At 39.1% G+C, this 16,753-nt stretch overlaps 1 protein-coding gene across 2 annotated transcripts in view; it reads right to left on the reverse strand.

Moving 5' to 3' along the window:
• LRP2 (LDL receptor related protein 2) overlaps positions 1-16,753 on the reverse strand; it is a 187,097-nt gene that overhangs the window by 41,833 nt on the left and 128,511 nt on the right. For both annotated transcript variants that reach the window (XM_065931701.1, XM_065931700.1), the window contains exons 42-51: positions 16,389-16,675; positions 15,474-15,677; positions 14,662-14,901; positions 11,618-11,743; positions 10,409-10,528; positions 6,991-7,122; positions 5,520-5,727; positions 4,580-4,875; positions 3,377-3,893; positions 379-531 (exon numbers count right to left, since the gene is read on the reverse strand). In XM_065931701.1, coding sequence (XP_065787773.1) covers positions 379-531; positions 3,377-3,893; positions 4,580-4,875; positions 5,520-5,727; positions 6,991-7,122; positions 10,409-10,528; positions 11,618-11,743; positions 14,662-14,901; positions 15,474-15,677; positions 16,389-16,675 — 2,283 coding nt within the window. The remainder of the gene's footprint in view (positions 1-378; positions 532-3,376; positions 3,894-4,579; positions 4,876-5,519; positions 5,728-6,990; positions 7,123-10,408; positions 10,529-11,617; positions 11,744-14,661; positions 14,902-15,473; positions 15,678-16,388; positions 16,676-16,753) is intronic.

Below are 16,753 nucleotides of genomic sequence, written 5' to 3' on the forward strand. Positions count from 1 at the left end.
GAAGAGAACAGAAAGGAATGTAAAAGGGGATAATGTGTAGGAAATGTTCAGGAATGAACATGATAAACTAGAGATTTTGACATGGAAAGTCCAGTAAAGGTGGGTTGTTGTTTTCTTAACCATGATTTACTTGCATGCAGCCAAAATATGTATCTTTATAAGTGAAGTGATGTGTCATGGCAAAGAAAATAGCATATGAATATTATTTGAACAAGTCATGCTTCCAGCCATTATACTAAGCCATTTACCAGGTAGAAAAAGCAGAAGACAAATTCCAGCAAGATACTGGCCTTGAGATCACTACGTGAACAGCCTTTTTGGTAACAGAGGTGGAAGAAGGGCGTAAAAGAAGAGCCTGAGATTACAGGAAGACAATACCCATATCGAGGGTGAAGTGCAAGTCCTCTAGGGTTCTCAAAGCAGAAAGTGTTGTTGGCATCCACACAGTGCTCAGCCAACTTGCGGCGGTATCGACCACTGAGGTCAGAGACAGAAAGGCAATTCAGGTAGGAATCCACCCAATAGAGCTTTCTGCAAATGGAGAAGCAGGAGTTAGAGCCATTTTACTTGTAAAGCAATGTACATTTAGCCACACAACTTCCTATCCAAGCACTTTTCCCCCAGGCAAACAATGACAAGAGGAAAACAGTTGACCTTCCTGCAATGAGGCAAAAAAAGATGCAATAATGTGTGCTCGTTTTCCTATTGCAAGGTGATGTCACCTTACAGTAGGGGATTGTGGGGCCACAGAAGGATTTTGGCTTTATTTGCTTCATACAACAAAAGGCATCTTTCCAGGTAATGATTCAGGCTTTACAGGAGCAAGGAAGCAGAAATGAGAGCAATCAAGAAGTATCATGAACTACAGTTTATATGTGGAGTCAAGGAATCTTGTCGCAAGCGCAGCCTTGAGACTGCAAAAGGGAACTCTGAATGCTGGCATCCTTAAGATAAAGAAAAACCTGACGGCTCCCTAGCCTTGTCCCACTAGGCTGGCAAAATGACTTTCTTAACCTGTGCCAAATTTCGTTTAATCAAATCACCATTCTTAAAGTATCCATAACCTTCCAAAGTTCAATACTCCTAGAATGTCTGATAGTCAATTTCTACTGAAATGATTCTCTTCCAAAAGCTCCAATGTCTCCTTGCCAGAGGTAAACATGATCCAATCATACTAGGTGTCAGAATAATTGTTAGGACAGTAGCACCTTCTTATGCTTGTGGACGAGGAAAGGAGTATGCAAAAATGTACAAGCCTTGTTCATTTGGGTGAGTACTGATGACTGAGATGGCCACAATTCTGGGTTCTATCACTGTACAGGGTAATAATAGCAACAACAATAGTAGCTATCTATTCCATGCCAGGCTTCCCGGGGGACTCAGTGGTAAAGAATATTCCTGCCAATGCAGGAGACACAGGAGACTTGGGTTTGATCCCTGGGTCTGGAAGATCCATTGGAGGAGGACATGAAAACTCAATCCAGTATGCTTACTGGGAAAACTATAGGGTTGCAAAGAGTAGGATACAACTTAGCGATTGAACACACACATATTCAATGCCAGGTCCTGGGCTAAGGGCTAAGATCACAACAACTGCCAAAGTAAGTTCTACTGTTACTCTTGTTTTCTTGATTAGGCTGCTGGGGCCCAGAGGTTAGTAAGAGCTAGAGCAGGAATTCATTGAAGACTGGCTGTCCCATAGGGTACTCTCCTCTATGGAGCTTACTGCCAACTCACTAATTCCTCTTTATTCAACAATCAAAACACTGACCTGTGAACAGAATATGGAGAAGGCACTCCATCCCCACATAGGGAAAAATTAAAAGGACTGAAAGCCAGTCCAATTTTCCACTGTGAAATTTTGCACTGTGCTTTGAAAAACTAGTATATCAAGTTTAAGGGCTTTGGGAACCAAACATCTTTGAGTTTATTGTGGACATCTTTATCGATACTGGGAAGATTATTTCAAATTTCCAAGTAATTGTATCTTAGAACTGTCCCCTATAAGCCTAAATGTGACTGGGTTCTATTCTGCCGTGTGTTTTAAGGAATGTTTAATCTGGTTGGAATCTTTCTTGAACATCTGAGGAACTGCTTCAGTTGTAAGATATTTTATCCTACAATCACTCTAGACTTTTTTGTTCCATCTTCCTGACTACCACACATGTATCTAATTCTTTCCCCTGGTCAAGCACATGCCTAGAACAAGAGGAAAGCAGCTAAAGTCCAGGGGAAAATATCACCCTACCAGTTTTGGGGAGAGAGGGCTGAATGACAATATCAAGGTTAAAATATTATCTTTCCCTGCATTGAAGCAAAGGACAAGATAAGAAGAGGTACCATGGTTAGTTCTGTTCCTGCAAATCATTAGTTGCTATGCTTTTTGACACCCCACAGAGTCACTATATATAAAATATTTGTATTCACATCAATATTTTATTGATTATTCTGCAGGCAGTTTTGGAGCACCTATGGCAGGCAGGCTATTATTCAACTAGAACTAGGAAGCCAATTTTCCATCCCCCATCTTTACTCTTAAGATGGTCAAACAGAAAAGATGTGGAAGCATCCTCTGTGGGTCTGGGGTGACCATAGCAATAATATTTGCAGCCTAAGTGCATGCATCTTCCTGTCAACCACAAAGCCAAGTTTGTGATTCAACAGAGATGTGAAAAAGTGTGATTGAACTGGTAGAGTTGAATTAATATACCACTGTCTACTGTAAAGATGCTCAGAGTTTCAAGTTAGCCATTCTTTAATTTATAACCAGCCCAAGTTGGGAATGACTAGCATTGTAAGTTGGAGAGGGAAATGGCAACCCACTCCAGTGTTCCTGCCTGGAGAATCCCAGGGACGGGGGAGCCTGGTGGGCTGCCATCTATGGGGTCGCACAGAGTCGGACACGACTGAAGCGACTTAGCAGCAGCAGCAGCAGTGTAAGTAGCCTGTGAGTTCCAGGAAAGCAGAGGCTGTGTCTGTCTTGTTTACCTCCAAACCCCAGTCCCCAGAATAGCACCGCACTTAGGCAACAGCTTTAAATGACTGAATGCACCAACCAAAGCATGAATCATCCCTTCACAAACCTCCAGTAATAACAGAGCTCTTTCTTCCTTTGTGATACCCCTCTCCATAAAATTCATATCATATATTCTTAAAAATCACTAGATTTTAGATTCTGTGGTATCCCATCTGATTATTAGGTACACAGCAGAAAACAGCAACAACAACATCAAAAACAAAACATGTAGAAGCATTAAAATGTTTCCACCTGGTAACCCAAGTTTGAAAGATCAATTCCCTATTAAGATGAAAGCAGGGCTAGAACACTTTCTAAAAAACAAAAACTTGTTAACTTTTAAAAAGCTTTTTTTCTTACCTGGTAACCCAGTCGATAGCCAGACTTTCCGCACCTGGTAGATTGTGCTTTAGGACTGTCTCCCTATTTGTCTGATTCACAAACATTCTCTCAATGATTTTATTCTCTATATCAAGCCAGTACAATCTCTTTTCTACTCGGTCAAAATCCAGTGCCACAACATTACCCAGTCCTTGCAAGATGAGGGAGTATAAATGGCCATCAATAGTTAGATTTCTCAAATAGTAACGGTTGCTAAAAATGAGATCAGGCTCGATGTTGCTGTTCTGCCGGCAGGTCTTTCCATCTGGCTCACGGATGTAGCCTGGGGCACATTTGCAGATGTAAGTGCCAGGTAAGTTCTCACACGTTTGGCTGCAGACGAAGGGCGTCTCCTTGCATTCATCAATATCAACACAAGTCCTCTTGTCCGACAACAGCTTGTAACCAGGGTTACAAGAACAATAGAAACTGGTTAAGGTGTCTGTGCAGTTTTGGCTACAACCACTGAGTGCAGGGTCATTGCACTCATTAACGCCTGTGGGTAAAAGACAGTTATCAGAGAACCTAAGTTGTCAGTAATGGATCCACCATAATGGTCAAAAAAGTCAGCCTTCCCACTGGACAGATGCAGTTCTTTTTGTTTGGTTGGGTTTGGACAGACCCAAGTTCTTAATGAATCATGCTAAAAATGACAAACAAACAGGGACAAATAAGAAGGGATTTCTAAAGGCCCTACGTTATTCAAAAGTCACTCCTATTTCAACTTCCTTCCTTGATCCTTCACCAATGGTTTTAGCAACTAATACAACCAGGGTGGGTTTGGGGCTGGGGTGGGGCGGGGGGAGGGGGGACTTCCAGTTAAACTCTCCCCTTTGGTCACCTGAGGATGAAAATTAAAAACAGATTAAGGAATGTAGCAGAGGGGTAGTTAAAGCAACGAGTCATTGCAAGATCAGCACTGTCTGCTCTTAGATACGGATGGCATTAATTTGTTTATCTCCTGTTCTCTATAATGAATGGCTAACTGACGATTAGTCCAAAAAATGTGTGACTGACCTCATAGACCAAGAAATCCTTGCTTTTTGATAGACAAACAATAGTAATTTTCTGGCAGTGTGCTACTTAGAGAACCAACTGAAAGGTCCTACTAAGTCAGAAAGGGTTGAGAATCCACGTTCAGTCCCCCCCGTTTCCTTTTCCCTAGTCTTCCATTGTACTCACCACATCCCTTCTCATCACTGCGGTCTGAACAGTCAGGGAAGTTGTTACAGACTTTCACCATCTCAATGCAGTTCCCATTGTCACACCTGAACTGATGAGGGGGACATGTGGCTTCCGGGGTGTGACACAGGTGCTCAAGCTCATCCGAGTTATCTCGACAGTCATTGTCCCCATCACAGACATAGGCCTTATTAATGCAGAGTCCGTTCTGACATGTAAAAAGGGTCTTGTCGCAGGCAGGGTACACACAGCCCCTCTCGTCACTGTAGTCACCACAGTCATTGTTCCGGTCACACCTGTGTCATGAGACCCAGGACCACTTAAAATCAGAATATTTCAGGTGGAAATCCAGATCCCCAACTCCTCTCCCAACACATGATGCTGACTAGTGTCTGTGTCTCTTAGCTGGAGCACACGCCCACAGTCCGCCTCACCTGCCTCTCTCTGTTGTCAGGCTGACTCTGAGCCACAGTGTGCAGTCCCATTTATCATCCTGCTCACACTGTTATTTTTCTCATAGCAGAAAGAACTGAATGAAGTATTTTTTATGCCCATGCCTCTATTCCAAGTGGCAAACCCTGAGCGTCAGCTGCCTCAAGAAAGAACTTTTTTCTAGCAAACCCACTTCACTCATCTCTCTGATCCTCTGTGCAAGGTCACATTATGACCTTCATTGACCCCAGGCACTTCTGCCTTAATGGGCCCCTTCCTCCATAAAAATATTTAAAATTATATTTAAGGACTACATTGGTATAAAGCCATATATATTATTATTTAGTATTTAAATACTTTCTTTGACCTAAAAGTTCTCTTTATTTTTTTTCTTTTGATTTTAAAAGAAGTCCAAACATTTTCAGAGGCCATGAAAAGTATCATGGGCCCCAGCCCTGACTCATGGACATTTGAGGTTTGTTAGTAAATCTTTTAATCCCCAATTCACCTGAACTGGTTGGGGATACACAAGCCATTGTTACAGACGAATTCCGTTCCAAGGCAGGATCTCCTGGTACAATTCTGATGCTCATCAGAGGCATCAAAGCAATCCGCTTCGCCATCACAAACCCACGATTTAGGGATACACCCTCTGTGTGGAGGCACACTAACTGCACAGGCAAACTCAGAACTTGAACAGCTGCGATTCTCTGAAGCTAAAGCACAAAGAGAATCAGGAATCATATGAGGGCTCATTCCAGCAGTCAAGTTCATTTTGAATCAATATTTATCTTGCTTTACATTACATAATAGTCTGAGGGCTGAAAGGAAATGAAGGGAAAATAGGAAGACAAATTACTCTCCCAAATTTTCATTTTAAATGCTTTGGACCTTGAATTTTTTTCAGAAGTAAAAAGTAAAGATAAACACCTCATAATTTAATTTCCATAAAATTAATGTAAGGTCATATTTTTCCCTTAGGGATATAGAAAACTACTTGCATTTTATTAATTAGATACTAAAAATCCCATACATTTGGTAATTTTTTTATTTTATAAAGTATAATCACACAAACACAATGTGAGACAGGCATTTTTATGCCAGTTTTATGAGAAAAGTGAAGCTCACAATGGTTAGCTAGATAGCAAAAGTAACAGAATTTTCTAAAAAGCTAGGGCTTGTTTCCTAGGAGGAAACAAGGAGTGCTTGTTAATAAGAGTTGACAGAAACCATGACACTTTAGGAAAGAGCTAAAATGCTAACATGTAATCATGAAACTCTGCAGAATAGAATAGAAATATTTTATCTGAGGGTTAAGAGGAGACAAAAGGAAGGGGGTCTTGAAGAAGAAATACGGGAGAAAAGGACACACTCCAGTCTAGATTTGTGCAGCTGCCAACCCATTTCATAGAGGATATGGGGAAACAGGGGCCACCACCAAAGTCACGGACATATGAGGTAACAATCAAATGCAGAGATCATGGAGTCATTGTTTTTATTATCCTGCCATGGAAAGATACTCTAAGACACCTGAATTTAGAGTTCTATGCTCTGTTGGTAATGGGAAATGTTGTTTCCTAGTCTGTTCCATAATTCACTTAAAAGAATGACCCCTGTTCCCCCATAACAACTCTAGGGTAATGGATAAGACTAGAGGCACAGTTAATTGCAACACTATTAAAGCTGCTATTAAGAGCGGCCAACTGAGTTTTCTTTATCTGTTCTAGAAATGTAGGACATTATTTCCATGACCAAAATGCAACAGGAAAAAAAACCATTAAAATCATTTTTCATCATTTAAAAGCATTTATGTAGATAATATAAAACATTCCTGAGCAGAAAAATAGAGATAACATTCTATCCGTGTACTTTCAATAAAGGAGAACCTGTCTGACAACCATATTCTCCAAAGACAGAAAAATAAAGCTACTGTTGCCCTGAAATATGACTCTACAGAGGAATTAATCATTTGCACTTACTGCAGTTGTGTCTTTCATCCTCATCACTCAAGTCTCCACAGTCATTATCACCATCACAGACCCACATCATTGGGATGCACCGGTTATTGTCACACTTGAAATTATCACTGGCGCATGTTGACTGAGAAAACTCTGAAAAAAAAAGAAAAAGCACTCTTGGTGAGAAGAGTCATGTACAGTCAGGAATCTTGAGAGAAACATACTATAGTAAGGGCTTCCTAGAACCCCAAGTAGAATTCTTTAATCATATCCCACATGGTAACGAATCAAGTTGCCATATGCCCAGAATCCCAGAGATCCCTCAAAATTAGCCTAAGGCAAAAGAACATTTCATTTTAACCATTAAAATACAGCACAATGATAACAATAAGGAGAAACGTGAACTTCCACGAGCTGGTAAGAATAGAGTATGTATCGCTACAGCCTTTGAAAGGCTTTGACGCAGGAAACCTACTCTCAGAGACCTAGCCTTCCCACATACGCAGGATGTTCATTCCAGCATTAAATCTTACAAGGAAAAAATGGGAACCTAAAAGCTCATCAGCTGGGAAAGGGATAAAAACACATGGAACATCCATATTTTACAGCAATATTCAGCAGTGCAAAAAGGTAAAATTGAGGTGTATTTTCTTTTTTTATTATTAATTTATTTTTTAATTGAAGGACAATTGCTTTACAGAATTTTGTTGCTTTCTATTACCATATATAAAAGAGACAGCCAATGGAAATTTGCTGTATGGCTCAGGAAACTCAAACAGAGGCTCTGTAACAACCTAGAGGGGTGGGATGGGGGGGGGAGGTGGGAGGGAGGTTCAAGAGGGAGAGGTGTGCTTTCTAACTGATAAGATATTGTTAGGATAAAAAAACAGTGGGAAGGGAATGGCAGGAAGATATATATAGCAAGATCCCTATATGTCAAGATACATAGATAAAGAATTCACACATAAAAGCAGTTATGTCTGGAGGTGAGGGGATTGTAAGAGGGTGAAAGATTGGGGATTTCACTCTTTTGTATACATCTTATTATTTCTTTAAAATAATATCTGTGTATTGGATCTTCACTAAACTTACTGTGATAATCGTTTCATGATGTATGTAAATCATTATGTTCTACACCTTAAATTTACACAGTTCTATATGTCAATCTCAATAAAACTAGAAGAAGAAAATACCTCTGCATATTATGAAAATCCATTAATGTTAGATTGTGTGTTTACTTCTACTTAAATATGTCAGATCTAAATATGTCAGTTCAGTGCAGTTCAGTTCAGTTGCTCAGTCATGTCCAGCTCTTTGCGAACCCATGAATCGCAGCACACCAGGCCTCCCTGTCCATCACCAACTCCCGGAGTTTACTCAAACTCATGTCCATCGAGTCGGTGATGCCATCCAGCCATCTCATCCTCTGTCGTCCCCTTCTCCTCCTGCCCCCAATCCCTCGAAATAGTCAGATAGTTGGTACTAACTGCTAATACTATGACTTTGGTTCCCAAGGAGAAGTTTGGAAACTATTTATTCTTCATATATCTGAACCAATAGTTCATTTCTTTAAAATAAGCTCTAAGACCCTTCTACTCACCTAATAGTTACTACTTCTTTTACAGCTCCTTAAAACTCTATGTGCCCTTTGTTTTCTACAAAACTTTTAGTGTTGGGGAAAAAGACATTGTCAAGGAGCTTCTAATACCACTCTCTATCAGCCACAGAATTTGAGCCCAAGGGAAAACAGGAATAGAAAATAGCCTGAATTCAGCTGCAAAACTAGGCTAATTGGTCTTAAGAAAATACCCCAACTGGAGTCCATTATACAGAGTGAAGTAAGCCAGAAAGATAAACACCGATACAGTATACTAACGCATATATATGGAATTTAGAAAGATGGTAACGATAACCCTATATGCAAAACAGAAAAAGAGACACAGATGTACAGAACAGACTTTTGGACTCTGTGGGAGAAGGCGAGGGTGGGATGTTTCAAGAGAACAGCATCGAAACATGTATATTATCAAGGGTGAAACAGATCACCAGCCCAGGATGGATGCATGAGACAAGTGCTCAGGGCTGGTGCACTGGGAAGACCCAGAGGGATCGGGTGGAGAGGGAGGCGGGAGCGGGGATAGGGATGGGGAACACATGTAAATCCATGGCTGATTCATGTCAATGTATGGCAAAAACCACTACAACATTGTAAAGTAATTAGCCTCCAACTAATAAAAATAAATGGAAAAAAAAAAAGAAAATACCCCTCCAAAAAAAGTGATGGTACTTACTACAGTGATATTTATAATACCAGAAAAAATAAAGCAATCTAAATACTTAAAATAGAGGCAGTTAACACAATGATCACATAGCTACTCAATGGAATATCACACAGCCATTAAACAAGAGTATGAAGACGACAACATGAAGTATGAAGTCTCTCTTAACCAGACAGTATATATATTTTAAGCTTCAGGCCATATGTTCTTTTTCACAACTACTTGACACTATAATGTGGCTGCATTTTAACGAAACTTTTATAAAGACAAGCATGACAGACTTCCCTGGTGGCCCAGTGATTAAGACTTCACCTTCCAATTCAGGGGGTGCGGGTTCGATACCTGGGCAGGGAGCTAAGATCCCACATTCCTCACGGCCAAGAAAAAAGAAAACATAAAACAGAAGCAATACTGTAAAAATACAATAAAAACTTTTTTAAATGATCAATGTCAAAAAAAATCTTCTTAAAAAAAAAAGACAAGTATGGCCATAGTTTGCTGACCCACATACAATATTGCCAGACCCCTCAAAAAAAGCAATATAGAAGATTGTACATACAGATTTTTACAATTATGTTAAAAAATTGTGCATGGATACAGATTAGGATTTGCAAAGGTATTAAATAGCAGCCTTCAAACACAAGCAACACACAGCTGCCTCCAAGAATATAACTAGAAGGTCCTTGGAACATCTCAGGAAGCTCAGATGGCCTTGGGACCCTACCCCTCAGCTGGTACACAGAACACGCAGAAACGTGTGCCCCTCACCTGCCCCCTCGGCATGTACATCATACTCTCAATAGCCTTTAGATCCTTTAGATCCTCCCATAGTCTTATGGGTGAGAACTCACCCAAATTCAGAAATTCCAGTTCAGGGTCAATTACAATTAATTGAGTTCCACAAACCAGGCAGGTAGTAGATGCATCACCAACTTTTGGTAGGTGCAACTTTTTTCGTCTGCATCCATCAGTAACTTCCATGTCCTGCCCAGCAACCGACCCAGCGCCCTACACGACCAGGCTTTGAATGAATATCTGCTGAGGGGTATCAGCAAGGAGTGCAAACATTCCCCAGCCAGAACCACAGTTTACACTTGAAGTAGTTGGAAGAGGGCTCCCAGGTGCATCACAATGCTTTTCACGCTGGCTCACTCTCTTACCACAAGTGGGAGGTTCGTCAGAGCCGTCGGAACAGTCCCTTTCATGATCACAATACCAGTGTGAGGGAATACAGGGCCCAGAGGTGCAATGGAACTCATCGCTCCTACACGACTTAGCGCCTGCAGTAGGTAAAGAAGATAAAATCCGTGAGCAACACACAAGCTTGTTCCTAATAACCTGCCTACATCCCTGAACTGGGTAGGAGTTGCCAAGACAGGAAGAGGCCTGAGTTTTTATAAGTTTTCCATCCAGAGGGAAGAACATGGGAGAGCAATACTTTTCTAGTCTCCCAGAATTTTTTCCTAAATTCCAGAGATTCAGAAAATGAATGGCACCTATTAGAAATACCAAAAAGACTATTTTTTGATACACGAAATCAAGTTATAGATGAAAGAAAACATGGTTCTATGTTTTCTGCCATAACACAAAACAAATTCTACTGAAAAGAAAAAACAACAAAATAACCAAATCACCCTACACAAAACCTTTTAAGCTACATTAGACCATGATTCTAGAGAATTAGCAAAGTTTTGCTCTTATTTGTCTTTGTAACTTATTTGAGTAAATGATTCTGCCTATGTGTAAACTTTTGTCACATAACTCGAGGTTATGATCTGATGTGTTTTCTAGATTTTCTATTTCCTCTTGTTGCTGTTTTTACAACTGACTCCTAGTCTTGGATTGTAACCTGGCCTGGTGACCATTACTAAATTCTTAAAGGATGCATCTACTTACACTAATAGTTTCAAAGTTATCGAGCCTAAGAATTTGAGCTATAAACATAAGAAATTATTTGATTGAACCAAATGGCTAAATATGAAATTAAAGTTTCTGAAAGTCAAACATATGAAAAAGACAAAAATTCTTTCAGTTACTAATGGCTATTATAAACGTATTGAGAATAAATATGAGGGCTTATTTTGCAAATTCTGCCTGTAGTTCCTGAAGACAAAAGACCTTTAATTATAGGAGGTTATGCATTATAGCTGATCCCTGGAAGAAATATTTGGAGTCAGGTATCCAGCCAGGGGACAGAGAGAAGGGACTTCTTATGCCCCTCCAATTACATCCTAAATAACTGCCTACTGTTTCAATTTACAAGGTCAACTTGAGAGGACAAATTGAAATTAGCTGAAACACACAGGCCATGTGTCTTTGTATTAGCTCAAGACATGCATGCCTGGAACCACAAAGGAGGTTTATCTTACCACAGAAAATGGGGTTTTCATCACTCATATCTCCACAATCGTTGTCTCCATCACACAAGAAAGAATGTGGAATACAAATCGTTGAATTCATACATTTTACGTTTCCAGGATGGCACGTATGTTCGGCTTGAAAAAGACAACCAGATAAACAATTTGGAACATATTCATCACATTTACATCATATATGTCCATGCTAACAGATCTACTGCAGAATCAAACCAGCAGAAGGAAAGCTATCAGAGAAGCATGATTCATGACAGTTATGTGATGCCATATAATCTCTAGTAAAAAGAGTATTTCCTGTTTTCATTATCTAATAGCATCAGCAAGACTTCCCACTCTCCTCACTCCCCATACAGTGGAGTAACATGAATGAAGATCTCTATATATTGATAAGGAATGATGGTATGATCTCCAAGATGCATTAATAGCAAGAAAGCAGAACACTAGGCTATCTTTTGTGTATGACAAGTGATAACTGTGTGTGTCCAGCAAGAAAGAAATGCTAACATTTAAAACAAAAATGAAAAGATAAACTAACGAAAATTGAGAACAGTATGGAGGGAGCAGAGTGGAGAGGACAAGCATGAAGGACATCTGTGAGTGTACCTTGTCATACAATTTTTATATGACTATGAATCCATGTACATTATTTTCTATAAATGAACACAATGAAATAAAAATGGATAAAGAAAACCAATTTCCAAAATTTGGAAACAGTAACAAATGACTGCATATTTCTAGTGGGAAATAATCTAAGAACAAAAAGGACATAAAATGTTTAATTACATTTGTATGGTTACTCTGAAAGTATCATAAAATAAAGCAAATAAGTGACTATGTCACCTATTACAAACTAAGATTTTAAGTGTAAGAGATGTGATTATAAAATCTAAAAGGTAAAAACCAGTTTATCTTAAGTTAAAATGGAAAATACCAATATCATTTTTTCCCCTTTAGAATTGTATTTTCTAGTTCTGTCCACTAAAGAGACCTAGAAGCAATAAAAGCCAAATAGGAATAGGTAACCCAACACTGTGGTAATTTTAATTTTTTAAAAACTCTATTAAGTTACAATATGGCTTCTGTTTTATGTGTTGGTCTTTTGGTCATGAGGTATGTGGGGTCTTTGTTCCCCAACTAGAGATGGAATCCATACCCTCTGTGTTGGAAGTCTTAACCACTGAACTGCCAGAGAAGTCCCAGTCATTTTCAAATACCACGCACAAAAGGAATCAGACCACTTCCAGGTCTGAGACAAGAAATGCACAAGTCTGAAATGCACTGTGGAAGATTGAATGGGATCAAGTCAAAATAAAAAAGGACCCAACTTAGCAGGATTCCCACTGCCAAAAATAGGACAATTAAGCACCAAATGCAGTAAATTACTTCTTCTCATTAAAACTCAAATACGTAAAAATCATGAGTTTAATACAATAGTAAAAACAAAGCAAAGCAAAAACTTAATGCTCATTGGCCACCAACTTACTTCTCTGAAAATTGAAAAGGGAAAGAAAGAATCAACATTTACTCTGCAGAACTGCATTTCAGAGTAACAAAATAGCTGATAATTTCTTCTTTAGAGAACTTGAGCTAATAAATGTGGATGGAATAGTAAAATTTTTAAATACCTGATTTATAACCCTTAAAGTAATAATAAATTCATGGAACAACCATCCATGGTTAAAAACCACTGGGTGAAAAATTGATGGGAACTTCCTAAAGGGAAGATTCAAACTGACTTCTAAATTAATATCATCCTCACTTAAAGTGGAACAGTCAAGCATTATGTGCCTCATGATGTAATACAGCAAGAAATAGACAGCTCCACCTATGAAGTGTTCTTGCCCAAAGAACTAAGTCTAATGTAATCAAAGGTCTCAATTCCAACCTAAATCAACATGTAGACTTTGAATCCTGATGTGAACAGATGAACTGTTTACATTTTGGGGCTAAGTGATAAAATTTGAATATGGACTTAGTACTAGAGGACATTAAGTAAGTACTGTTGATTTTGTTGAGCATAATGCTAGAATAGTAGTTGTTTTTCAAAATATATATTACCATGTATATAACAGATAACTAGTGGGAGTTCAGCCTGGTACTCTGTGAAGACCTAGAGGGATGAGATGAGGTGGGATGGGAGGGAGGCTCAGGAAGGAGGGGGTATATGTGTACTTATGGCTGATTCGCTTGTTGCATGGCAGAAACCAACATAACATGGTCAAGTAGATTATCCTCCAATTAAAAATTTAAAAACATTTTTAAAATTTGAAAACAAATGTCTTTATCAGTGACATGTGTTTCTGGAAGTTGCTTTAAAATACTCAGGAAAAAAGTTGGAGGACACGTATAAAACATATTGACCACTTGTTAAAAAAACAACAACATAAAAGCATGGGTGCATGCTCTGGATGTCATCCAGTCATGTCTGGATCTTTGTGACCCCATGGACTATAGCCCACCAGGTTCCTCTGTCCATAGGATTATCCAGGCAATAATACTGACACAGTCAAATAAATATTGTGTGTAACCGCATACAAAGAGAGCAGAGCATGTAGATACATCCAAACTAAAAAAGCATTTTTGCTCATACTCTGTGTTACTGTTTTCTCAAGATGCTAAACTGTAAATTCCAGAAATTTGGGAAAACCAGTTCACTAAAAAGCAATTTACCAAATCATTTCAGTGATTTGTACTGAATCACTGATTTCAGTGATATGTACTACATAATTTTGTGCATAGCAAACATTAGCCACACACACTAATCAATTAATTTTGCCAGTGATCATTGGTAAAGCTTTACAATAATCAGAAACACAAACCAAAGATAAAATATTGAAGGTGAAAGTAGTCAAAGATTGTATGAATAAATCAAATATTAGGTAGAATTATTTTTAAAAATCACTAGTAGACGTGTAAAATGAAATGTATGTTTTAGATGAATATTGTCTGTATTTTCTCAGAAATGCATCGTCTTTACATCTCCCAGGCTCTGAGAGTTCAAGGCTCCAAAGCCCATTAAGAACTTAAGATGAACTTACGGCAATTTTTCTCATCTGAAGCATTGTTGTCATGGCAGTTGTCTATCCCATCACAGACTAATGCAGAAGAGATGCACTTTGCATTTTTGCAAGTAAATTCTGTTTTGTTACAAGCCCTGAAATGGCACCTTGCCTCATCACTGTTGTCACCGCAGTCGTTGTAGTGATCACAGCGATAACTGTATGGGACACATCGACCATTGGCGCAGGTGAAGCTTGTCGAAGGGCAGGTGTGAAACGCTAAGAGGAGGGGAAAAAATATTGAAAAAACATTGAAGAAGCTTGCGGATTAAAGCATCATCCCGTTTTCTAAAAAGATACAATCAAGTAAAATAAGATACTTTGGGTTTACCTTCCAAGGCAAAAGCTGCAAAACGTACTGCATGCAAAGTGAGCTCAAACTTTAAATTAGTTAAATTAAGCAAATATGTTGTATAATTTTTTTTAAGCAAATGGAGTATTTGACACAAATGGCAAAGTCACTCCATTCCTCTACCACCTCAATTTATATCTCAGTTTCATTAAAGCATGCAAACACAATGCTTTCAGGGGACTGAGGCTCAGAGAGGTTAAGTAATTTTCCCAGAGCTCCCCAGACTATAAATGGCATGCAGCATCTCTGCTCTTTCTTAGGTGCACTTCAGAGGTGCTTCCTAATAAAGCATCGAAGACTACTTCACAGCGCATATATTAGCTGTTGCGTGATTTAAGCAAAGTGCAGTCTAGATTCTCAGGCTACATGTTCTTTGCTTGTAAAAGGACCAAACACTAGGTACATCGTGAACTTCAAAAGTTCCAAGAGTTCAGCTCACCACAGAGAGTTTCCAGCTCATCACTGCTGTCACCACAGTCATCAATGTCATTACATTTCAACTGGTCAGGGATGCACTTCCCACTAAGGCAGGTGAACTTGGAGCTGTCGCACCGGGTACCATTATCCGGGATACAGTACTTATTGTTGTTGGCCAGATACCAGTGGCCCTCATGTGGACACTGGCACTCAGCACCATTTGGACCTGAAGAGAGGTAAGCCCAGAAAAAAGCAAAAGATTTCTGTAGCAAACACTGATATTTTCTCCCCCTGAAGAGCACTGGCAACAGCTTCTATATTATTAAACACACTCTAAGAAATGGAAACTCTGCTCTAAGTTATGTTTTCATCAATATGAACAACCACCAATTTCTAATAAGTGTGGTTAATTCACTCCAATCTTTAAACCACAATTTCTTATCTTCATTGAAACATTAGCAATGATTCTACCTTCTCAGAAAAATCTGCACAGCAATAGTCTCAAAATGCACATCCTCTTATTAATTTATTCTTCTCTATAAAGCACACTTCTGAAGCACACTCCATTTATTCAACTATAAACAGTACCTCCTAAGTGAAAGTATTAAATCCTTTAATGAGGAACATTAGTTCATTGATGAAATTTCTATTCAAGACATGATATGCAGCAGCCAAACCTGCATATTTCTTTCTACCTCCATCAAGCTTGAATTAAAAATGTCTTTGTAAGGAGGCTCCATATGGAATAGGAAAGAAAAAAAAAAAAACTTTTCAGTCTTCTTCTCAACATACAAACCCTGAAATCTATTTTAGAAATTACTCTGAAAACAAAGAGAATCTTTGCTTGTGCTGGAGCTGAATATTCCCTCAGCCTTCCCTACTAGTGGTCATCATTATTATCACTTTCCATGATTCATCTTCATGCCCAATGCCTTACCTGGTGCACAAATATGGCTGCAGCCCCCATTAAACCGATCGCAAGGATTGTCACACTGTTGTTGGTCCTTCACAACAGCACAGATACCCTTAGGCCGAAAGGGAAGGGTCGTGGTCACTGCAGTCTGACCTGACCCATCAACTTTGTTAGCTTGATAAATTTTCTGAGTGAGCAAGTCAGTCCAGTAAACATACTGGCCATAAACAGTCAAGTCAAAAGGACTATTGGCTCTGCTGACAATGACCTCCCGCAGAGAGTGCTCTAGATCGAAGCGCTCAATCTTCTCCCTAAAATGAAGATGGAAAAAAAAAAAAAGAAAATACTAGAATCCAGAAGGATTAAAGTCCTCAACTGGCACCTAATGC

The sequence above is a fragment of the Muntiacus reevesi genome, chromosome 3, assembly GCF_963930625.1.
Source record: "Muntiacus reevesi chromosome 3, mMunRee1.1, whole genome shotgun sequence".
Taxonomy (NCBI): domain Eukaryota; kingdom Metazoa; phylum Chordata; class Mammalia; order Artiodactyla; family Cervidae; genus Muntiacus; species Muntiacus reevesi.